This window comes from Platalea leucorodia (genome assembly GCF_965183815.1).
Source record: "Platalea leucorodia genome assembly, chromosome: 6".
In the NCBI taxonomy this organism is placed as follows: Eukaryota; Metazoa; Chordata; class Aves; order Pelecaniformes; family Threskiornithidae; genus Platalea; species Platalea leucorodia.
Window position 1 is genome coordinate 28,897,177 of NC_138828.1, and position 24,748 is coordinate 28,921,924.

The 24,748-nt window shown below is 38.9% G+C and overlaps 1 protein-coding gene across 1 annotated transcript in view; it reads left to right on the plus strand.

The window, feature by feature from the left end:
• The window catches only part of COL25A1 (collagen type XXV alpha 1 chain), a gene marked incomplete at both ends in the record, with an annotated part of 322,903 nt that extends 298,679 nt beyond the window's left edge, over window positions 1-24,224 (plus strand). The window contains 11 exons of the mRNA XM_082315013.1: window positions 1,201-1,251; window positions 1,613-1,639; window positions 3,768-3,848; window positions 5,808-5,843; window positions 6,734-6,787; window positions 11,988-12,041; window positions 13,284-13,310; window positions 14,044-14,097; window positions 19,850-19,936; window positions 22,809-22,847; window positions 24,189-24,224. Coding sequence (XP_082171139.1) covers window positions 1,201-1,251; window positions 1,613-1,639; window positions 3,768-3,848; window positions 5,808-5,843; window positions 6,734-6,787; window positions 11,988-12,041; window positions 13,284-13,310; window positions 14,044-14,097; window positions 19,850-19,936; window positions 22,809-22,847; window positions 24,189-24,224 — 546 coding nt within the window. The remainder of the gene's footprint in view (window positions 1-1,200; window positions 1,252-1,612; window positions 1,640-3,767; window positions 3,849-5,807; window positions 5,844-6,733; window positions 6,788-11,987; window positions 12,042-13,283; window positions 13,311-14,043; window positions 14,098-19,849; window positions 19,937-22,808; window positions 22,848-24,188) is intronic.
• Between the last annotated feature and the right edge of the window lie 524 nt (window positions 24,225-24,748).

The following is a 24,748-nucleotide window of genomic DNA, read 5'->3' on the forward strand; positions in this document are numbered from 1 at the left end:
AGTTTTATGAGACCAGACATTCTCCTAATTTTTCAAAGGCATTTAGAAAAACAAAACAAAACCAAAAAATACCACCTCCCCACACAATACCTTTATGATATGGGTGATTAACATCATCAGAGCACAGTAAGTTAGGAAACCTCAGAGCAGAAGTTAACTACCACTACCTTGTCAGCGTTGACACGCCCTGGGTATTTGGAGCCATAGCTCTGAGGAGTCAAAGAGGTTACCCTCTGCCATCCCAGGACATGCTAGGCATGCCGTATCACCAAGTCTCTTTCTCTGAAATGAAAATTAATTTGTTACAAATTAATTCACTAACCCGTTCATCTTGCTCTGCTTGTTTTCACTTGAAACAAGGCTTTCAGTTTTCAGGAGATTCACAGATGGTGGAATTTCTGTCTTACGTTTCAAAAGCCATCAGCAACAGCTAATGTAGCAGAGGGGCTGCGCATAAGTCTGGAGACCTGATTTAGCATCCCTGCTGCCACCTTGCAGGTTACGATAACAGCCCTTTGGGATTAAACCCAGGAAGAGAGGTGATATTAAACTGTAAACATCATCATGAAATTCTCTTCCATGAATTTGTTAGGAACACAGAAAACCAGCCTAGAATATGCATGCACTAAACGCTGAGCAACCTGATTACCTATTTTCATGACTTTAGGGAATTCTTGGTACAAGTGGGCTAAATGAAATAAAAGGAGAGACAAAGGGCAATTTTGAAAATATGCCAAACCCTAGCTTGAATTTAGTATCTTTTGCATTCATCAGTATTGAGGAGGAATAAAATCATACATTATCTTCTTCTGTTTCTGTAGATTATGTAGTACAGAGACAACTAAGGAGCGCATACTATAAAATATTAAAAGTTCAAGTATCCCTGCTCAGTCCTGTTTGTTTTAGAGAGGTTTATTTTTTTCCCCATAGTGTCTAAAAGTGTATATTAGACCCTAGGAGTAAGAATCAGGAGACAAGCATGCTGCCATATGGCACAGGCAAATCTACACTTCAGGTACCCTGTCTTTTGAATCAAAATAATTCCCATTCCTAAAACCATTTCTAGATACGCTGTCAATGTGGACCGTTGCATTGCTATGTTTGTAAGTGCTTGCCAACAGAAGAGTCAGTCTGACTTTTGGTATTTGTGAGGGAGTTCTTTACTCTGCATGATTTAATGCCATTGTTTTTTTTCTGTAGATGATAGGACCACCTGGACCACCAGGGCCTCATGGTCCTCCAGGCCCTATGGTAAGCTTGGGAGGAAGAGCGGGCCTAGAAAGGGCTTAAGCCCTCTTGTCATTTTAATGCCTGCTTAATAGAAGTGCTATGAGAGTATGTGGCCATTGGAGAGGGACCTAATTTAGGACCTTTTCTGCATGTCTTCAAATTCATAGGAAGCAGAGAGACAAGCTGCACCTGCCTATGTTAGTGTTAACATGCTAGTGGTCTGGTTCATTCTCTGAATCAGGTGTTTACAGTTGCTTTATTGACAGCTGCATTTCATTTGTGAGGACAAAAATACAGGTGCAACTTGCACCCCTATAAAGCAACAAACTCTTAAAAATTTGTGGCATATTTTTGTAATGAAAAATTCTATCTTTATTTTCAGGGACCTCATGGACTCCCTGGCCCAAAGGTAAATTAATGGCTGTCCTGAATATTCACGTTCTTGATGTCTGTGAAGTGTCATGCTTTGCTCTTTAATGCATGCAGCTATGTTTTGTCTTATGTCTCATTTAATAAATGTTTCTGATATTCTTAAACCTTAAAGCAGATTTTAATATTAACATATAGCTTAAAAGCTTTTTAAATTTTCTGTGATTGTTTCTGAGTAGTATTTCTCCTAGGCATTGGCTGAATCCATTTTTTGGATTAATATTTGTGATGTGGCACTACATTATTTCATTTCCTGTTTATGGGCAAGTTACCACTTGCAACTGGAATTACTTTTGAAGACAGAAGCGTGTTACACGTTCAGGAAATTGAGTCAAATAAACTCTTCTTCATTTATGCTCCCTGGCATCTCCTACTTCTTCCAGTATGAATGACCTTTCACCTTCTTAGGTGCTATGTACTTTGCTGACCAGTTCCTTCACGCATTATACAAGTTCCCTATCGTAAGCTTATGTGTGCATTTTCGGGTTTTCCAACCTGAAATCCCTGATCAGGCAGATCTTCAATACTATTTGAACATTTTCCACAGCATAGTACATGAAGATACACTGTAGGGACTCTGTAAGCCCATGAAAACAGCTTAGGAGGAGGGACACAGGTTTTGGCAGAGTTGGAATATTTTAATTTGTGCTTTAGTTCAGTAATCACCAGTAAACTAAAATTCAGTGTGACACTATAGCATAGCATTTGTTAGGGCCAGGAGTGTTGTCAGGCATGATCATTTTAATCACTGGCTCCTTAATCACATGCACCTTTCTCAAAAAATAAGTAAGAGGAGGAGGGTTTTTTTGGTTTAGTTTTTGCAGTTTATTTTGGTTTTTTTAAGGTGTGAGAAAGAAAATCACAGGTTTGAATCATTATGAGACAGTTTGTGTTACCTTGGCGCAAGAAGCCTGAGTCATAAATCATTTTTTGAAGTTGAGTCTGTTCCATCTTAGCACCAGCCCTGCCTTACCTCAGGCTTTTGGCCTGAGACTCAGGCTTTTGTGAGATTTCTCAGGTCTGTTTCCAAACCTTCAGCGTTTTCAGCGCTACCGCTCTGAAAGTCACATCGAGTCAAACAGGAGAACAATGAAGAAACGGCTGCTTAGGCAGGGTGCAAAGCAGGCAGATGATGTCTGGAGCTACTTAAAGCAGTGGACTAGATTCTATTCAGATTTTTTTTAAAAAAATATGAATATGATATAAGGTAACAAAATACATCAAAGGGAAACCTAAGAACAAGGCAATGGGGAGCAGCCTGGCTGAAATATCCACATATTTCTGTTTCCCAAAAGAGGCAGGCATGGTCAGTACTCCTTTTGACTGGCAGCCCTCAAGCTGAGGTAGTTTTTCATGATGCAAGAATGATTTATTGGCAACTCCAAGCCCACCATTATCCTCTTAGTGATGTTTAATGTAATAGCCTATGCATAATTTAACAATCACAACAAGATAAGTGCCATTTCTTATGTTGTTTAAATGTCTCTGTATGAACACAGAAACTATAGAGCTCCCAAATAGCCTGGCATTGTATAACCTATACTGCTTCTTTTAATTTGCCACTGTTTAATTATGTATGCTTAAAGGTTTAAAATATCTTTATGTAAGATTTTGCTGCAAATTCCAGTTTGCCGTAGGAAAAAACATTGCTTTCTTACAAAATGTACTTTTCAGGAGATCCCAGTTCAGTGGAAAGGTAGAAACCTTCAGTTTTGAGGCTTATTTTTCTGAAAGTTTTGTTTCAGGTTGAATTATCTGCATAAGGTGGTTTATGGGATTTGAGGAAATTCCAAAACCCCCTGAAACTCATGCTTAATTCAAACCATCTAACTATAGTGATAATTATTAGGAAGAGATTCAAAAGAATCTGTTATTCATAAGTTTCCTGTAGTTTTTTTCACACAGATTTTAAATCTCCAGCAGACACCTCCCAAGTGCTTTTGCCCAGTACTATATCAGTGTGTAAATTGCCAGTAAGCTGAGAAGGTTGAATTTGTGTCCTTGTTTCAAACTGGAATTTGCAGTCATTTCTGAGACTGGCTTCTTCTATCCCAGCTTAAACACCCATTATAGCACCAAAAATTTGGCATTTATACTTTTACGTTTAGGGTGAACCAGGGTTAAATGGTCTTAAAGGATTGAAGGGTGAACCAGGTCAAAAGGGTGACAGAGGGCCCCTTGGTCTTCCAGTAAGTAAAAAAACCCAACTATTCAATCTCAGTGCAAATCACAAACTTCTCTTTCTACTCCTGATGAACAACTCTGGTTTACTCAACAGCATACATAGAATATACCGCGTTAGAGCAGAGCATCAGTCTTGTTTTGTTTTACCCCAAATCTGTGCTATCGTCCAAAGTAATGTCCTATAACACCCACTGCTGTCAGGTTTTTTTTTGTTATGTGTCAGTTGAAAGTGTTCAGTGTCACAAGGATGCCATCACCCCCATTACATTAGTCATATTGTTATTTAAGTGTTGTATGGTGTTTGCATTAAAAAAGGAATCTTCCCTTTTCCCCCATCTCTTCAGTTATTCTTCCCCTGTTTGCACTTCTGCAGTTGAAATGGAGAGGTCTAACTGAGGAAAAGTAAAAATTAGTTTAGGGAATTTTATTTTTTTCTCATTCATTAGGGATGATGGATTGTTCCTTTTGCCTTGTTCTTTAGAAAATTTCCATTCTGAGTGTTTGGCATAACTTTTGTCTTAGAAAGAAATAAAGGACCTTAAAAATAAATTTTCACGTGGAAATATTATGGTTCTTAAAATTTAGGTGGACAAAAGAGAAAATACTTTGTGTGCTTACTTTGTTTGTTTGAAAGCACTCAGAAGAGTTATTTTTATTTTTTTCTGCACAAAAATAGTTCATTTTCCCTTTTTTTTTTTTTTTTTTTTTTAATGTGAGTATTACTCCATGTGGTTACATTGGTAATAGTAAAATGGAGGAAACAGACTTCCTTGACCCAAAGGAACCCAAACCCCTCTGATTAATATTTTCAGGAACTATGTGCAGGGCCTCTGGACAAGGTCAGCTTCACTGAGAATTTTAATTTCTTTTGAAAAAAAGAGATCATTTTCAAGTTGACAGTTACAGCTATGTAGAGAGGGAGCTTTGGAGGTCTGAGCCGACCCCCTGAAAACGGCTGAAAGGAAGAAGAAAGTTTTGTTTTTGCCAGAAATGTTTGTTCTAACCCAGCACAAAATATGCCATTAGTTTTTCGAATTTATATAGATCTTGTCTTCCTCCTGCTTACTACTTTTTCTAAGTGTCATTTTAAGGAGCAAAGTCCAAGTGTTTGACTTTCTAAAAATGGCTCATTTTCACCGTTAATGAGGCGGGAGGTTTTTTTGTGGGTTTTTTGGGGGTTGTTGGTTTGTTTTTTCCTTTGGCCCAAATTATTCCCTATGTCCCAAATAGTTCTGGTCCCCTGGCCCCAGCATTACTGCCAGCACCGCTGGGATAGTCGAGCAGATCTTTCGCTGCTGCTCTGTTATTCGCATAAAATCCACCAGAGGTCAGCCCGTCCCCAAGGATGCTGAAGCAAATAGCCCGAAGTGCCGGGTGCTACCCACTTCCAGCCCTTGACTGTGCTCTGAACTGGGAGTATACTGGGAAAACAGGAAACGGGATTGTCTCCCGGGCTCTTGGAAATGAATGAGGCCATTGTAGTCAGGATCCAGATTTTGTTGGCTGCATAATGCAGCATTCTTGCACTTAAATACTTCCTATCACGGTTAACATACATTTTTTTCTTTCTTTGTGTAGTATAGTATTCAGTATTGTCATTTACAAATTAGAAAGCATGCAAGTGAATTACAAAGTAAATATTTGCATGTTAAGGCTCAAAACCACCCTAACATCTGGTTTTTGTAGCAATCCTATAGCTTGACATTATTCTGGTCTCATACACCGTGATGTGAAGGCAGGGGTGGGTCAGTGATGTTACACTAATGTGAGAACAGAACCAGGCTCTCGATGTTTTATGTGAATTTTTAACTAACAGGCTGTAGTAATGTGGTACCCATTCCAGAACCCTGTCACAACTTGTACTGTACGTTTGAATTATGTTTATTCATCAGCACCACTTACTAATCTCATGTTCTTGTCATTCGTGTTGTACCCATCCTCCATGCTTCCACCTAACCACACAGGGAGCATCTGGCTTAGACGGAAAGCCAGGACCCCGGGTGAGTCCCTCGTCTTTCTGTGTCGCTCTTCGTTACCGAGTCCGTGTGCTTTCCAGCGGCTCTGCCGGCCGCGCTCACACACTGCACGGAGGAAGGAAGGACAAGCGCCGCAGGAATTTTCCATGCTGTATAAGAGAGGGCTTCGAGCAGACTTTTAGGGCAATGTGTGTGGGAAGGAGAATGTAATTCTTTGTAGAAGAAGCTCTGAATCTTAAAAAGGCAGTTTGGTTTTGAGTTTTGGTTGGACAACTGCCTTGGTTGGGGTGCTGATTTTCCTGAGTAAGGTTAGGGATTTAGTTTACACAGGAAAACATACTTGTTCAATGCTAATATGGAATCAGTCAAATGGGTGATGACCTGCTGTGGGGTTCTGCTGCAGGCATTCTCATATCAAACATAAATGTTAAATCATTTGCTTTTTATAATGATAAAGAAATGGATAAAGTGAAAGAGGAGTGGAGTTATGTATTTGAAGGCTTCTGTAAGATTCCCATTTATCAGTGCAACACGTAAGTCCACCTTACAGGTGGACAGCTCAATTTTAAAAATAATCAATGTTTAAAAAAAAAAAAAAAATCTTTGTTTGACCCTTCCATTTTTCTTGGCAAAATTTCTTTCAATAAATTTAAAATCTTTGTAAATCTGATGACTTCCATGAATAAAGTAAAATCCAACTAGAAGAAAGATGGGTTACCTCCTAACAGGAGAGCTTACAGGTGGAGTTCTGAAAACCAAATGTAGTTGTTTGGTCAGGTCCCATCAAAATTAAGTCTGAATTTTCAACCGGTGAAGACTGATTCCATGTTAGTTCTTGGCTAGAAGACAGCTATTAAAACTAAAGACTTGTAAGAACAAGACCTCTCTCTTATCCTCTTTGTTTCCTTTCATAGGGTGTAGATGGCCCAGTTGGTCCCCATGGCCCTGCAGGTCCTAAAGGAGACCGAGTAAGTATATGTTCCACGTGCTTCTCTTTACAAAGCGACTGCTGCAACGGCAAACTGTCATATGGCTACTTACAGTGTGCCTAGATGTTACTAAACATAACAGTATCTTATCTGTTTAAGGATCAGCCCAGAACTGTGTATGCATTCTAGTTACACAGACATTTATCTGTTTAAGGGTTGATTTTGTAACTCATTAACTTCAGAGGAGCTGGTATTTTGTAATGACTAATCAGTAAGAAACTTTCAAGTTCATGGTGCCACACAGAACATAATTTTCGTTGGTTTCATTATTTTGTGTAAATGGATTGAGAGAACAAATTGGGACAAAAGACGATAGTGTGATCTGATTATATACATATGCAGTGGAAAAAAAAATGAGTATTTCTCACCTCTTTGCACTTAAATGTTTTATCTTGAAAAAATTCTCTAGCCTCTATAAAACTTAAACTTTTCTTCTTTTTTTTTTTTTTTTTTTTTAAGCTTAGGAGATAGGAGCGCTCCTATTTCCTTTGAAATATTCACAGTTAATTTTCTCCAATGCAGATAGGATAGGGATGTTAATCTTTAAGTGTGAGCCTGTCATCTTTAACAATATAACCATCAACTTGTACAACAAAACAAAAGATGATACCTTATACTAACTAAAGCCTCCAAGGATTTGCCAGCCCAGAATTTTGCCTCTTTGAATCTCTCACTTCATCAAAACAGCTGTGCTAAAATGACTTCAGACTTGCTGTATTAAGGATGCAGCCATATGGCACAGGTCCAGTTAGCTTTAACATCAGTACATCTGAGAAAGGTATGCATGACTTGATGATTCATTTTTCTGGAGGTTTGTGTTGAGAAATAAATACAAGACATGCAGCACAGTCAAAATAGGAACAGTAGACTGTAGTTACCACTCAGGCTAGTTAACTGTCTGAAGGACACGGGTATTTTTCTTTTTTTCCTAGGGGATTACAGATTCAAGTCTTTTTTTCAACTAGGACTTAACTTTTTTTTCTATCAACTCTGTGAAAAGATAGTTGAACATCATCTGAACTTCAGGAAATAATTTAGATGAGTTATACATGTAGAAGCACATATAAATACTGTACATTTTATTCTTGCATTATGAGCTTTTATCTTGAAGTATATGCATATGTACTACTGGTTGAAATTTCTTTTGAAAACAATGTGCTATAATATAAACTACTCTTCTAATGTATGGAAGATAATTATAATTGTTTTTTCTTATGAAAGTATGCGAGGTCATAACAAGTCATACAGCTAGATCTAGAATCAGCCCTACCACGGCTGTTGACAAGTGGTAGTTACAAAGCAGATAGGAACTGCTGCGATGTAAATTGGTTCAATAATTGCATGAGCACAGAGGAACAGATTTGCAAAAAGACAGAAACTAAGGTGTGCAAGAAATTCCTGCACACCCAGCCTTTTCTGTGTAGCTAAATAAATGGGAGGACGTTCACAAGAAAGATGGAAGGGTTTTTTTCCAAGCAATCAACTAGCAAGACTATTGCTGTAATTGCTCATTTAATTATTCAGTACTGTTTGGGAGGAGAGGTTGTTTATAGCATAGTTATCTAACAGGTGCCTGGTGTTGATATATGTTTTGTTATCTAAATAACAAATCATGTGTTTTTAATGCAGTTTTACAGCTTGCATTTGCAACTGTTGAACTTGTTCATGTGAAAGCAGGAGGAAAACATTTTTGCCTGGAGATTTCAGACATTGCCTTTTAATTAAAAATGGTGCGCAGCGCCACTGCTCACTATCACTGGACAGGATCGCATTTTGTCCATACTGATAAGAAAAACCTTAGGCCAATATTAACCTAGAAGGGCACTAGCGATTCCTAACGTGAAACATAACCACATTCTTAAATCCACATTATTTTAAATTTGGAAAGACAATCTCACTTTAAGAGAATACACGTAAAATGCTGGTCACTATACATTTACGTCTCCTTAAAAGTTTAAGGAACACAAGTATAATCAAACTGAAGCCTAGTGATTTCTTCTATAGAAATCGTGGATTCATCGTTGCATAAGCTGCATTTGAGGCACTGCTGAATTACTCTTCTTAGGTAGAATGGACTGTTGTGCAAATCAGGTTTGGTTGGTTTGTTTCCAATTTTGCTATTTAATTAAAATAGAGAACATCAGACAGTCTTTATACAAAACTTACTTAGATGGTGAGAAAGTAGACTAGGAAAATAGTGCATGTCACTAGAAAACAGGAAAACATGCATTTTAGAACAAATGCACTATTAACTCACTGTGTGAGCTTAACCATGTAAGTTTCTCTCTAAAGTTTAAACTGTTCATTGATTATTAAAAGCTAACACAGGACTTGACACTTCCTGAAGTATGATACTGGTGAACATTCCAATCTTGTGGGTTTGTGCATTTCTTTTGGTAGAAACAGAAATGGTAATTAACAGTGTGAATTAATATCATTTATTAGGCTGGTGTCTTAGAGTCCTTAATAAATTCTTCAGCTATTGAAAATACCATTTCGCTAGGTGCTTAGAGAGCTTTTACTGAGACCATCTTCGTTAAATGGAGGAGTCGATCATAATAGCCCTCTGAATCTGGCTGTGTACCTATTAGTTGTGAGAGGACATAGAGAACATTGGTAATCAGATAAACATCTTAAAGGGGACATGTAAACCTGAAAGGTAATGACAGGCATAATGTGAATCCAACTTCTTGTCCATCTAAAAGAAGCTGAAAGACAAAATTAATGAAATGCTAATTTCCAGGAACTCTTGCCTTGATGGCACAGACCTGGTTTTGAGCTTGGTTTTGGCTCTCAGATGTGTAGCCTGTGCAACACTGTCATCAGTACACGCGTGTACTGGGAGGGAAAGTGCATTCTCTTTAATTTGGTTAAAATGTTTGTCACCATGACAGTGTTATGAAATCTCCATATCAATCTTAATGGAGACACCAATTATGCAGCTTTATTCATGCAAATGCTCGTTCATATTCACCCATGATTCAGAAGACTGAAGTGAAATAGGAGGCAAAAACAAAGGCTATGGTTTCTGTTCTTTGGGCACTGATGAATTGTCTTACAAGAAGATATTAAAAACCTTGAAGTTTGCGAACGTCTGTTTCCCTGAAGGAAATGCTTTATCATGATGGCTGAAGGCAGTGTGCCCATGACAGTCCATCAATCTTATATAATCCATAAACATTCAGGACCTCATCTGATATTCCAAACACATTTCAGCATGTGCTTTGTATTGGAGGCAAAAAATTGAGATACATTTCCCTATTCTTAGATAACAGATGAGATTATTTCCTTGACTGATACATTCAGCATCTTTATGTCTACCATATGTTTAGCAATGTTATAGGCCTGTTTTGAGAGGACTTTGTACAGTCATCTTTGCTGTTGAAGATATATAAAAAAAAAAAAAAAGATACTTAACTACTCTTGACGTATTTCAAGTATTGATCAAACAGTTTTGTAGCTGTTATACACATAGGTCAGCACATTAGTTTCTTCTCAGCAGAAAGTTTTAAAGCTGCAAGGGATTTACTGTTTTGAAAATCAGCTGCTACTTCCCAGTACCTCCTATTGTTCTGCAAGGGCATCCAGCCGAAGTGCTGCTCAGAAATGGCTGGAGATTAACAGAATCCAGAAAGATCAGACATTACACATCTAATCACCACCAGACTAAAGTGAGTACAGACAGTGTCCACCTATGTAAAAATGTGAAGTATCTAAAATAGACCAAATGTCAGTTACTCTGACAAACTCCTTACTGCTGTGATTATTCAACAACAGGTTCAGACTCAGTTTATTCTGGTGCCTGGTTTTTTGTATTATCCAGTCAATAAAGTTGAGACTTAGCAGCCCATTTTCAGAGCAGTGCTAAGGGACTTGGCTGTGCCAATGATCACCACTATTAATTAGGCACACATCTACATCTCTGTCTTGGACTTTTAACAATACAGTAATGAATTAATAATGAGTAGTAAATAACCCAGATTTTTAGAGGATCTTGTACACAGAATTATCTCAAGAGCTTAAGTGCAGCAATTGCTGGGATGAAACACAGCACTTCTGTATGCCAGGAGCCTTGCACGAAGCCTTGCATTAGGTTATATTAAGAAAAGGTGAAGAAGGGATCCAAATAACCCTACGTAACAAATCCAGAGTAGGAGCTTTGAAAACTGGAGGTGGCCGGGACTTTTTTTTTTAATCTTATCAACACTTTGAGCAGTTTAGTTCTCTCAAGAGAGTATGGCTTTTCTGCTGGATTTTATTCAGAAGAAAGAGCGCCAGAGTCTGAAACAAGCCTGCTGCCCGCACCTACTTACCGGCCCTGCCTCCCTAACAAGGTCATGGAGGGCTGTGCTCGCAGTTACATGGGCGAATGTCGGCTGACTCAGGCAGTTTATCAGGAAGATATGAATCTTGATGCAGAACAACTGGAGAGCAAAGATGATTACCACTTTCAGCCTGAAAGTTGTCACCTTGAAATTTCATTTCATTTCAAAAAGTTTGCTCTATGTTATGGTTGCAAAATTATTTTGGTAGCATCCCTCTGGAAACTGGTAATTTTTCCATGGATTTTCATGCAGAATGAGATCAAACATCTGAAGTAATCTCTGTACTTGTTTGTCTTGCACATTAATACAGTTTTGATTTAATAAACCAGGGTATTTACATCACTAATCTAGACTCCAATAGAGAACTTAGCAACACAGTACAGTGCATGGGATAATCTTCACAATGTCACTGTTAATAGCATTGCCTGCTTGAATACAAACTTTGATTGACACATTATTTTTGCTTGTCTCTGTGTCACATCTTAGCTGCTGTGCTGGAGCTTGATCCTGTATATCCTCAGTTTTCATTACAACATTGGATTTTTACTGAGCGCGATGTTGCAGCTGTTACAAGTTTAAAATTGAAATCGGTGCAAGTTCAGCTTGAAAAATATTTTTGGTTACTAATAGATTTAAAAACAAATGTAATATCATATGCCTGAAAAGTCATTTTGCCTAGAAAGTAATACACACCTTCTCTTCGCCCCCTTAATCATTTAATAAAAATAAATGAGCTTGGATATTTTTCACTCAAAAGATTTAGGAATGCATAAACTTTAACCTAAAGCACTTGGTAGAGATCATTTCTAAGACAGACAATTATTTTGTTTGCTTGTTCTATAATCTTTTCTTAGGGTGAAAAGGGAACTGTAGGTGACCCTGGACCCAGAGGACCATATGGCTTGCCCGTAAGTTACACATAGTTTGTACACATTGCGATTTTCATCACTCCTTGATTAAACTTTGTGTGCTTTATGACTGCTTTTCACCTAGCAATACAATTAGTTGGAAAAGGCATAGATAGATAATAACCCCTGACAGTGCAAGGTCACTGATCTGTATCACAGACTTAGATTCCTGCCCATGCATGTGATCACGCGAAAGTAATGAAACAGACCTGACATGAACCAGCAAGAGAGAGGAAATCCAGAATGTAAGTGCTCCTGTTCCTGCAGCCTGTGGCCGTCAGCTGTCTGGGGACCATGCGAGAGTGGCAGGAGCTCAGGATGAACTGTGGAAAGCTGTGCTTTTCTTAATGTCAATAAGCTGCTTGGATTTCCGTGCTGCGAGGCTACTTCACCATTATATTTTTGTTTTGTTTGACACTTCAGAGACCAGTTTTGTTTTCATTTCTGTGCCGTGTGCTCAGAAGCAATTTGAGAAGTCCATTCTTGATCATTCATAGGTGGAGATGGTATGCTTTAAGTCAACCATTTAAATTATATTATCCGTTTCTAAAATATGATTGAGAACTTCCTTTGGCCTAATGAGGATAGCCCCAATAAAATCAGTTGACTTACTCTGTTTACTTTGGTGATGACTGGGTCAGATGTGTACATATACATGTCTGTTCTGTGCATTGACACAAGGAAAGCTGTGTAAATGTGCTTGGCCAGGCACAACCAGCCTTTGCGAGAGACTTGCAATGTTTCCATACCCTCTCCAGTCTAATCTGTTTGATTAATTAATTTAAGCTGGAATACAGACTCCTGGTTTAATTGGATCCATTTAATTGGATCAGGCGTCAATGACTAGAGACAGTTTTCAGGCTCCATGGAGTGTTAAATTAGCTTGCAGTGCATGTTTATCTGAGGGTCACTTTTGTGAGTTAAAAAAAAAAATCCAATTTCTGTTTCCCCTTCCCGTGAACTAAAAATGAAAAATTATAGGCTTTTCTGTATTTTTAGCTTGCTCCTGGAATCTGCATACAAACAAAATTTTACAGTGAACTAAGATTTTACAGTCAAGTTATCAGTTCCTGGAAATGTTAAACACTGACAGAAATGTCCTTCACTAACGGCAATGCTGCGTGTACAGCCTTAGCAACACGGGGTACCACTGTATAGAGGGAGCGCAGAAGCCCGGCATCAAGGCGGCCGTTGCTATCGCAGCTTAGGGACGCTAATGTAATTTATATGGTTCTTTGGCAGGGCAAAGATGGCGAGCCTGGCCTTGATGTAAGTAATACGTATGACCAATACATTCTTAATGGTAGGTAAGCGTCTTTCAAGAAATAGCTTATTGAGTGTAACACCTTTGTTTCCATTTAGCGTGCATGCAGTACATACAGAGAGTGTGCTAAATGATGCATTTGCTCTTTCTCTATAACAAAGAGGACAAAGATTATGCGATATGCAGCCCATATCGACAGACCCCACCAGATATAGTGCTTAGTAATACAAGTAGTTGGTCCTTTGGAAGTCAATAGCTGAAAAACTGCACTTGGTAGGAAAGTATTCAGACTTATGACTCAGTCGTAGAAGAACAAGGAGTCACTAACATTTGGTTAGGTAAATTTATCATAATTAAAGAGAATAATTCCATAACCTGTAAGGGATACATTTCAAAATATAGGCTCTTTCTTTGGCATGCTAAAAAGACTTACTGAAAGCCTGTTCCTCTAGTCCTACACCGCAATCCCTAACTTGGACGAGTCTTTTCCAGAACGTATGGACTATTGCCATTTTGAGTGATATGATTTCTTTCCATTGCTGGCAAAATGACTCTACCAAACACTATGAATGACTTGTCTCACATGCTCTTATGTGCATGCATGTGTGCACACATAACACACATACACATACAAAGCATGTAGTGAAATCATCTTCTTTATGTTTTCCAAGAGCATTTGAAAGCTTAACCTGCATGTGAATAAAAGTCGACCTGTCTTTTTCCATTTTGTTTTTATAGGGTTTCCCTGGTCCTCGAGGAGAAAAGGGTGATATAGGAGAAAAGGGAGAAAAGGTGACCACAGTGTTATTAACTGTTGCTTGATTCCTCAGCCTAGTCAGTTCTGCTGTGTTTATGCTATAAATTGTCCCGTTAAAATGTATCTTGATTTTCACTGTGTGCCAAAAGGCAGGTCACAGATACATGCTAAGCAAAATCATGAAAAACCATGAAAATTTATGCACAGAACTAGTCGTGTCAACATGTCCCAAAGCACAGCTTGATTTTTAGGCTCATTTTCTCCAATCCATCCTACGCTTGCTGAACATCCTTGTCAGCCTGAAATTTTTAATGCAGACATCACTGGAATGTGTCATTGTTGTAGCAATTTTACACTGAAAACCCCAGCTCTGTTCCTTGCAGTGTTTGCAGTATAACTGTTGGTCCTAGTGTACCATGCCTGTACACACTACCTGTCCCACACCAAATGGATAAGGACAGGGACTGTTTAAATTTTTATTTCTAGGCAATGTCTTATTTACAACTAAGTACTTTATGACACTTGTGGATTGAAATTAAATCATAATACTCTACCATTTTGGTAAAACAACTAGACAGTGATGTTAACAGAAACAGCCTAACTTCATTTTCACTGTCCAGACACAGCGACTTGGAAAGACGTTTACTAAAGCACTGTAGGACTAAATGCGTGCAGAGAAAGCTCATGAGCAAATCTTCCCTATTTCTAACCAACACAGAGCCCAGTTGCTAAAACTGCTGAATTAACACTTGCACCAAGCCACTTAATATAAAAGTCCATACACACAGCAGGTGATTTTCCTACTTCAGACAACTGTTTTTGCCTAGCTGACATGTACAGGGTTATACTAGGTCTACTTGCCATCACGGTATCTTAAACAAGAAGCAGGGTTAAAAAGTCACCATGGCTGTTTGAGTTCATCTCCTTTTCTTAATACTGTCAGGCAAAACACTTCCCAAGAATGCATTGATGAGGGTACTATGAAAGGTATCCTTCCCTTCTGCCCCTTGTTATATTGCTTATTTTGAGCTCAGAGATCACTGGTAAGGTACTGATTTTGCAGAACAACTGTTGCTTAAGCAGGTGCTCTATGAATATTATAAAGGCAGCGTCTGACCTGGCAGAGTAATCACAACGAATGTCGAGCTCTGGCTTGCTGTCAAAGACTACAGGTCTGTCTGTCACAAGTGAACAGCTTTTCTTTTAGAGAACAGTTATCAGTAGAAAGGTGTAACCGATAACCGCCAGCTCTGAGAGATGAATGCCAAAATGGCCAGCCTCTGCTAAGCGGGAGTTAGCGTAAGTGCCAAATCAAATGAGCTTAACAGTATGTTCTCATACTGGAATACATTAGAAGGGTTGTGTCCAGAAAATTGAAGTTATTACCCCTCTCTAATCAGTCCTGGTGAGGTTGCTTGAATACTGCAGATGGTATTTTGAGCCTCCCAGTTCAAGAAAAACTTGAGAAACTGGAGTGGGAGAAGGCTACCAAGCTGGCAGGAGCCTGGGGCACACACAACTAATAGCAGAGGCTGAAGGAGGTGGACTGGCTTAGTCTGACAAAGAGGAGGCCAAACTACTTGAAGGGGAGATACAAAGATGATGGAGCAAAACTCTTCTGGGTAATGGCAAATGGGAAAACACAGGACCACAAGCTGCTCCTAGGAGGTTCAGAGCAGCTGTTAGAAAAACCTTGTTCAATAGGAGGGCAGCACAGTGCTGGGACGGTTTACCCAGAGAGGTGGCTGAACCACTGCCCATGGAGGACTGCAGGACCTAGTCTGGTCTGACCTGATCTAGGGTCGGGAATCATCCTGCTCAGGATGGGAGGTTAGACTAGGCGACCTCCAGAAGTCCCTTCCAACCAGACCTTCTGAGTCTGTGTTTCCCTGTACAGCTAGAGATAGGCAGACAAAATACAGCCATCAGAGCCCCAGAAGATCTCTTGAAGAAAAGCTGGAAAGCTGGTAAAACAGTTGGCTTATATAAATATGATATCATATGAAAATGAAACAGCTGAGATTTTTGCACTTAGGATGTAAAAATATTTTAACGTCTTAGAGTCCAGCATGCTGCTTTTGGGTATTAGTTCATTATTGCCAGAGACTGACTAAATAGCTCAAACACAGGACCTCCAGTTGCAAGAGGGTGAGGGTGTGTGGCCACAAGGCACAGTTAGGTCCTTTTTGGAGTTCAGTTGCAATTCAGGCTGCCTGTGTAGCCTTGTTCTTTTGGGCTGCAGGACACATCTCCTAGGGAGTCTCGTCCTCCATCCCCCTAAAAATTCAGGAAAAGGCAAGACCTGTTTCTCGAGGAGAATGCATGGGATAAAGTACTTAGCAAGTCTGACAGATATTTCAGAAGCCATGTTATCTTATGGACTTTCAGATTAAGAGGATTGCCAGGAAGTCTGTAGAGTGAAAATGGAGATGGAATCTCTGCCTTAAAAATTCTCAGAATATTCAAAGAAAATTAGAAGGCAAAGGAAGGTCTTTCTCGGTGAAAAATCAGGGAAGATATAGCTGAGACCTCTGTGAAAGAGACTTCTGTTGCACAGTTTTGACACATTTTTTCCAGAAATGAGGGAATACTTGTATCTTGCAAGTAAACTGGTTTCACCAAAACCACCTTAGCTGCATCAAGAATTCCTTTTCCAAATGGAACGCTGACTCTCAAAAGACACAAAGTAATGTAATTAATAGAAGCTTTCATTATAACAGATTTTCTCAGTTCTGACGTTTTTCCTTATGTAAATTACTAATTATCTATGACCAAATTGGTGTAACAGCACCCATTTCAACAGAGAGAAACCAGTTTACGAGTTGAGGGTCCAGCTCATGATTTCTTGTTTTTTAAATGTTCCTTACAGTATTGGCTGTTAGACTGACATCACACAAGTCGAGATTAGTGAGTTTCTAGTTAAGAAACTTAATTCAAATTGCATTGCAAAAACGTATGTCATCACTAACATTCTATTGAGAACCAATTACACTTGTTTCTTTCATAGACATGCTATGATAGGCAGGGAATAAATCTTTATTCTTCAGTTTGAGATGAGTCCTAGACTGATGGTTGTTATTTTAGCCTGTCAGTAGTTCTGCTACAGTGAAAGCAAGTCAGTGTTTGCATTGTGTCTGCTTAACTTGGCTGTAAAAATAATTTTTAAAAGTGTTCTAGCTGTAATTACTCATATAAAATTATAGTCCAGGAGCACTCAGCACAAAAAAGGGTTTGTACAATTGATTTTGTATTTTCAAGTTATGTAAATAGAAAAAAAAAATCCTTTAAAAAGGAATAACCTTTAACAAAAGGTAGAGATTGTGTTGTGGGGAGAGGGAGGGAAAGGGGCCATGATCCCAAACGTGCAGTTGTGTCTCTTGTTATAAATATTGACAGAGGAGTATGATGTATCACAACAGTGACTGGAAAGGCATCATCCTTTTCCCCCTACACTCTGCGTTGATGAAAATCCGTGCATGTGAGGACTGGAGATTGTTCCAGCTGTAACAGTGTTACAGAAGTGCCACAGTTCTCTAGGCGCTGAGGAAGGGCAGGAAGGAATTTTTTTTTAATCTTCATCAGATGTAGATTGTCCATATCTCCAGTGGATCTCTGTAGTTCAGGATAAGGAGGTGAAGATTAAAAGGCAAGAACTCAGTCCGTGGGAAAAGTAGTAAGTACTCAGGAAATCCAGACTATTCTCCACACAGATGAATGCTGCATTGGTTTGAATAAGATCATAGGTTTGCCCTGCAAAACTGGAAGTTTAAATAGTTATCTGCTGACTTGTAAAACAACAAGTTAAAGAAATAGAAGTCCTAAAGATATAAAAAAAAGTCAGAAACCAAACTGTACTGTCCATTTTCAGAATCATTTTTTGGGTATGTCCATGCTCTGTCCTTGCATACACTCACAGCAAATATATTGGTGTTACATCGAGCCCAAATAACATGAGATTTGACCCTGAAACTGTTGGGCTTCTGTGCTATGCTGTCACGTTTGTAGGTCTAAGATGAAAACCTAGCCAGCTTACAGTTCCTGACTTGTGGGGATTTTTTTGACATCACGATCTTATAATTTGGTAAAGAAGGGTAATGTTTGGTTTGCTGTTTTCCTAAATATTATCCTGTGACTTTTTGGCACACAGAAAAGATAGACAAGAAACTTTGCTTCTATCGTGTCATGAATGCAGTATGTTTTGTTCATGGAAGATTTTTTCATTTGAATGTGTCAAGTATGCTATGATATTATATGAATAATGTGCTTTCCTTCCTTTTTTAAATATTATATAGCTAATTATTTTTTAATTGTGTAAAAACGGTTTTTCTCTCTTGTTAATGGATTAAGTCCTTCTGTACTGGTGTGGAACTAGTTAAATGTCTATTTACTATGCTTCACCAAAATCCGTCTGTCTTTCCAAAGGGGCATTCCTTCCTTCTCCTTCTGCCTTCATTCCTTACAATTCCTCTGTCTTTTTTTACCCTTTTCCTCACAAATTAAATCCTCCCAATAGCCACAACCTCGCTTGCTGGTTCTCCAATGTCATACTAATTTTCCTATGACTATTTTTCCCATTTCTTTGTGATATTCCTGATTTACTCATCCTTCCTATCCCATTTTTTACAATCCTAGTCCAATTTGTTTCATTTTTTTTAACAGAACCTTTTTTGATTTTTGTGAAATTGAGAGCAAACCTGAAACTCATTTACCATTGTGATCAACTGGTGTGAAATCAATTATAAAATGAACTCTCTAAACATCTTATACTGCTTGAAGGTGAGGTCATCTTTGCAGGTAGCTTTGTTGAAGGGAGTCCACTCATTTCTATGAGTAATTAAAGCACTGGAGGTTTTACATTTGAAAAGAAAACTCAGTGTGAAATCAAAGGACTGAATTTTGGAAAAATAAGTAGATGAAACGTTGCCTGCAGTAGAGAGAACATTTAAATGTTGGAATATTTAAATAAAGAATCTAATTATCACTTCAGATTACTTTATGATACCAAGATATTCATTATGAAATCATTGAAAGCATCATAGCACCTCTCCATCAAGCAGTTTGAATGTTTTGATTCCTGTAACAGGGTTTGAAATGGTCGTGTTGTATTTGGAGTGACAGGAGTGCACCCTCAGTGATGTCTGTGGGTTTCTGTGGACACCACTGAGAACAGGATTTGTCCCAAATTCTTACCAGAGTGCAAAGGGTCGGTTCAGCAAAGGATGCTCCAGGCCAAGTTTACCCTTGACGTGACATATTGGAAGCTGACAGAATATAGCCAGAGACCAGCTCTCCCTGCAAAGCATCCGTGCCACAGGTCTTTTTTAGAGAGACTATGCTGATGTACTCTGCTCTTGCAAAGTTACTTCTGACTAGTGACAAATCTTCTAGGCAAGCTGACAAATTCAGCTTCGTGGGCGTGTGCGCTTCAGTACTATCGCTTAGAACAAATAGGAGACCTCTTATTTTGGATTGTGGATTGGGGGGATTTGCAGATTTGCCTCTGTCTCAAGAAATCAATGATTTCAAGCCCTGTTCTAGGATTCAAAACAGTCATAATACTGATATGAAATACCAACACAAACTAATACCGACTGATTGCAGTTCTTGCTTGTGATCATATAATTTATTTTTCCACATAATGCACCATCCAAACCAGAACACAGTGGTAAGTGTCCTTTCAGCTCTCTGTTGGCTTAAAAAGAAAAACCCAAACTTTTAAACCAATCTTTCTTTAATTTTTTTTCCAAAAGAATGAAACTTGTTTTATCCAAACCATTGTATCCACAGGGGGAAAAGGGAAAGAAAGGCAAAAAGGGGCCTAAAGGGGAGAAAGGAGAACAGGGTGCTCCTGGATTAGACGCACCTTGCCCATTGGTACGTCTCACTTGTGTATTGGACAGTTGATCGTCCTGCTGTAGACTGATGGAATAAGAAATGAGGGGAGAGGAACAAGCACCAGCTCCTGTGTCACCTGTTGCCCTTTGTTAATGCAGCCTTATCTCAAGTTCTGGCAAATTCTGGAGCAGACTTCGTTTGTCTGTCTCCTAATGTGGTTTAAAGCACTGGACTTAAGACCTTCAGGCTAAATTTGTGGGTTTTGTTGGTGTGGTTGTTTTTTTTTTCATTATTTTCTGCCAAACGTGTTGGAAAGGAACCAAATTTGGGATGTGCCAGAGTCAGTGCCCCACAGGTTGAAATCGCACCACAGCAGTCAGCTTGCTCCTCTTGCCTCTCTATTGCTATTTGTTCACTCCAGCTAAGTCAATACTGAAGGCATTTCCTTGACAGTAACGTTGCAAGTTAATCTTTACAAACAGGGATTCCGTGGAATTAAGGGGGAAAAAGGGGAGCCAGGCCAGCCTGGCCTGGATGGGCTGGATGCCCCTTGCCAATTGGTACAGTATTTCTCTTTCCTACCAACCCTGCATGCGGTTCCTTTGTTTGTAGTCAGCCATTCTCAATGTAAAGTAATGTTTTTCTGAGCTGACTTTACATTATTCACGTAACACATGCATGTGCATGAACAAACCAGCTGCTTCAGTGATCATAACCGCAATGAGAGAGCACACATTTTTGTTGATACCTCAAATCTAACTCGCAGCAGTTTGCTCCTACATCACATGGCAATTTATAAGTTTGTGTCCTTCCTACATTTTCCCTGAGAACCGTTGGTTTGTTATTTTCCTCACAAAATACCTATTGCCTTACTCACCCTGAACCCAAGTCTTTGTAGAAATCCAGCACAATATCCACTTCTAATCAAGTCTGCTGACTTCTGTCTGCACTGGCTCAGTTCTTCACCCTAGCCTGTCCCAGAGCTACTCCGCACCCTGGACTTCCTTTCAAATCCATGCAGTCTTAGGTGCATGGTTTCAGGATTCGGCCAAAATTACAGTCATGTACAGAATGATGTAAATGTTATTTCTAAAAATCTAGTCATAGGTGTCCAGTAAGCCAAGCTGGAGCCTGCTCTCCCAGACCTTACACAAGTAACATTTTTGGTGTCTGGCCTGTTCATCAAATAGTATTCAAACAGATCTGGAAATTAAAAGCTTACCTGAGGTTTGTAAGAAGATAACGGTCTGCAGCCCAAACCCTCACTGTCTTTGTTATTTAACGTCTTCAATTTAATGGTCTTACCCTTGGAACTTACCTTCCTGGAATACACACGACACTCCCCACCCTATGTTAGCATGAATTCAAGTTCCCACCTATACTAAAATGCTACCTGTTGACCCTCTCCCTTGTACCAGTCTGGCAACAGTGACTTTTATTTAATGGCAAAGTACATTTAAATTCTTTTCCATTTAAAAAAAAAAAAAAAAAAAAAAGAAAAAGAAAGAAAGAACAGTACGTACACATTTCCTAAAGATACAAGGAAGATTTTCTTTTTAATTGTTCGCAGTAAAATTTGATCTGCATGTTCTGATATTGTTTGGTGGTTAAGCACGGTTCTCTAAGATGAATGTTAAATTAAGTAGATTTTATTTCAACTATAGCACTTTTAATTTGAAGTCAATGGATTTTAATCTTAAATACATAGTCCATTAAGATTATTCCATAGTCCATTTTGTTTGCTTCCAATTAATGGTAACCATATCTCATATTTTGTTGGGGATAATCAAGCATGCTTTTGTAATTTAAAAATGTTTCTCTGTATTATCACTTATATCTGGAGATTCACTAACAATCGTTGATGGATGAAAAATATTCTGTTCATAGGTAATTACTAGAATAAGCTGCTAAGCAAACAGCACTGTTTCTTGCTTTAGGCAGCAAGCTGTTCCTGTCAGGTTACATGCAAGCACATTCAAAAATTCTCATTAATGACTATCTTCACATGTTCATTCACATAATAAGTATTGTTATTCTATATTCTGAAAAAAATGTCAAGGCCGGATCTTTTTTCTGCTCATGTATAGTTTAGTAACATGATACGTGCTCCTAGTTCTGAGTATATAACTCTCCGGATAAGCCCTGTACAGCCATGTAAGCTGAAATTAGTTCCATGAAAACCAGTATGACTGTGGTCAAAAGTTGGCTCTGATCTTACCGGACACATGGCGATATGTGAAAGTAGGGTGGTGACAGAAAAGCAATGGAGTGATTCTCACGAATACAAGAAGAAATTAGATGGCCATATTGTCCAAGCGATGAAATAATCAGTGCTGCGTAACTGCCCTGCTCCCACCACTGATGTTTTCTTCCACTGTGTCACCTGAGGTATGTTCAGGCCCTAAGATTTTGCTGTTTCATTCAAAAGCTAAGAATGACAGCGAACAGAAAATATCCTACTCAGATCTGAGTCTTGCTATCTTGTCATTGGGTTAACTTTGTACTAGGGGGCCATAAAACACAATACTCTCCAGATAAAAGTGATAATATTTTTTTGCTCATTGATCTTGTACATTCAGCTACAGATTGTTGTGCATAACAGATTATATTTAAAATAATATGCAGCCAGAGCTCTAACAGCAATAGGAAACGGATGAAGATGTTCTAATGATTTAGGGAAAAACAAATCTTTATGGTAGAGAGGTGCATGTATGTATTTACAGTGTAAACCTTCTCTCCTTTGGCTCTTCCTTCACCTTGAGAGCAAGAAAGGAAATAAGTTAGGAACTGGTAGCTACTTATTAGATAAAAAGTCAGAGCTGCTTCAGCTGTTCTAACAGATATTGATGGAATATCTATCCTATCAAACTTAACTATGCTCTTTTTTTTTTTTCCCCTCCCCTTGAAACAGGGTCCTGATGGATTACCAATGCCTGGATGTTGGCAAAAGGTAGGATGGGCAGAGCTTTTTCTTTTCAGGGGCAGTACGTCCTTGGCACACAGAAAAGCTTGTCACAGTCATACTGAACAGTATCAGGATATACTTCAGAGCCTCTTGGACAGATGTATGCAGCAACGCTAAATAAGACCTCTCCATGACAGTAGTTGGTGTGATGAGGTTGTAATATATGTAGAAGTAGTAAGTCATTGAGGCAGTATTGTAGAAACAGTTGGTGTTAGATTTCTGGAAAGTTCAAGACTTTTCTCTTTCATATGAAGACTCACACATCCTTTGGTTTCTGCACATGATCACTGTTTCCCATTCTTTATAAAAGCTCATGGATAGGGCATTTTTATCAAATATTTATGTTGATCTATATGACATTATTTTTCTGGGATACCTGGAAGAACAATGCATCCTGCCCTTCTCTTTGCCTTACCTTTCTATTCTTCAAAACATTCTCCTGGTTGTTATGTTGTACGCTAATGTTAACTGGCAACATTATTTTAGTAAAGATTTGACCTAGACAGTGCTAGATTTAAAAACATAGCATTCAGAATAATGCAGGTGGAGGGATACTGGCATATAATATGTTAGAAAACATAAAGCGTAAGTGAAATCCTGGGTGCGTTTATCTCTGAAGAATAGCTGGTGCTGAGGAAATAACTATCCGTATTTGCAAGTCTGCTGTATCTATGCATTTGGAATACAAATCTGAAATATCGATTTACTAATTTGATTAATCTGTATCTCTTTTTGTCTCTGCAGTGATGAATCTAACCTTACAAGCATGAAGTTGTGTATATAGTGCTCCACTTTTTGTATTTATAGTTGAAAACTGAAAATTTGATTTTACAAGTCTGAGATATGTTTACATGTAGCTGCTTCTACTTGTTTGCAATAGTCCATGTGTACATCTTTTTTTCACTTACATCTGCAGTTAGATGTTATATAACTGCAGGGTAAACCTGCAAAGATTCTCTCTCTAATGAGAGAGAGAGAGATCTTGATACAACAATCAATAATAGAAATCTGTTTATTTCTGTAAATTCTTATATTTTGGCTTGTGGACCTGCATGGACAATGAGTGCCATGAACTAGTTTACAAGAAATTGTGACCAAATAAGAGCAAAATGCTATGAAATGTACTGTACCAGGAGTTTATTGACTTGGCTTCCATGTCCATCTTAAACACTTCACTGATTCATGCCACCATATCTGCTTGTATGGACTAAAAGCATGAGTTTGTGTGCCAAACCTGCTTGTTGTGTGATCACGTCACGTGCTAGATGGCTGCTCATGGTGACCTTTGATTCCAGCTTCTGAATCGTTTCCTTTTGTCATCTCAAGGGAGTCACACCATGGCTTATTGCTAAAAAGAGATAAACCAGAGGAGGATAGAAAGAGGCCTTGAATTTTTGGGGAATAGAGTTCCAGCTGCAGGTGGATGGCTTCCAGTCTTGCGGGTCACCTGGCCCCTTTGATCAAAGAGGGTCCCGCCTGTTAATCAGCATTGGTTTGCCTTGCACTGCTCACGGTCGTGAAGACATTCACGACAGGCCCTGTCGAGTCCTTAATCAAGAAGGAAAGAAGTTTGAAGAAGAAATCAGACTTCTCTGTGGGTTGTTTGAAAAGGTTACAGAGGTGCTGCAAGGATCACTTGATGGCAGACACCGCCTGAAACCAGAAGCTTCTCAACCTTACTCAAGGATGGACAGATCATGTGCTCTGCGTATTGTATTTTGGGACTGCTGGAGGAAAAAGCATTCTTGAGGCGGGGATGAATCAGAACATCTGGAGGAGCAGGAGGATAATGGAACTGACCAGAGATGTAGGTACCATGGTGTGGTTTTCAGGTGATTCAGTTTAAACGACACAAAACTAACTGAACTTCTCTGCAGAATCTTGGA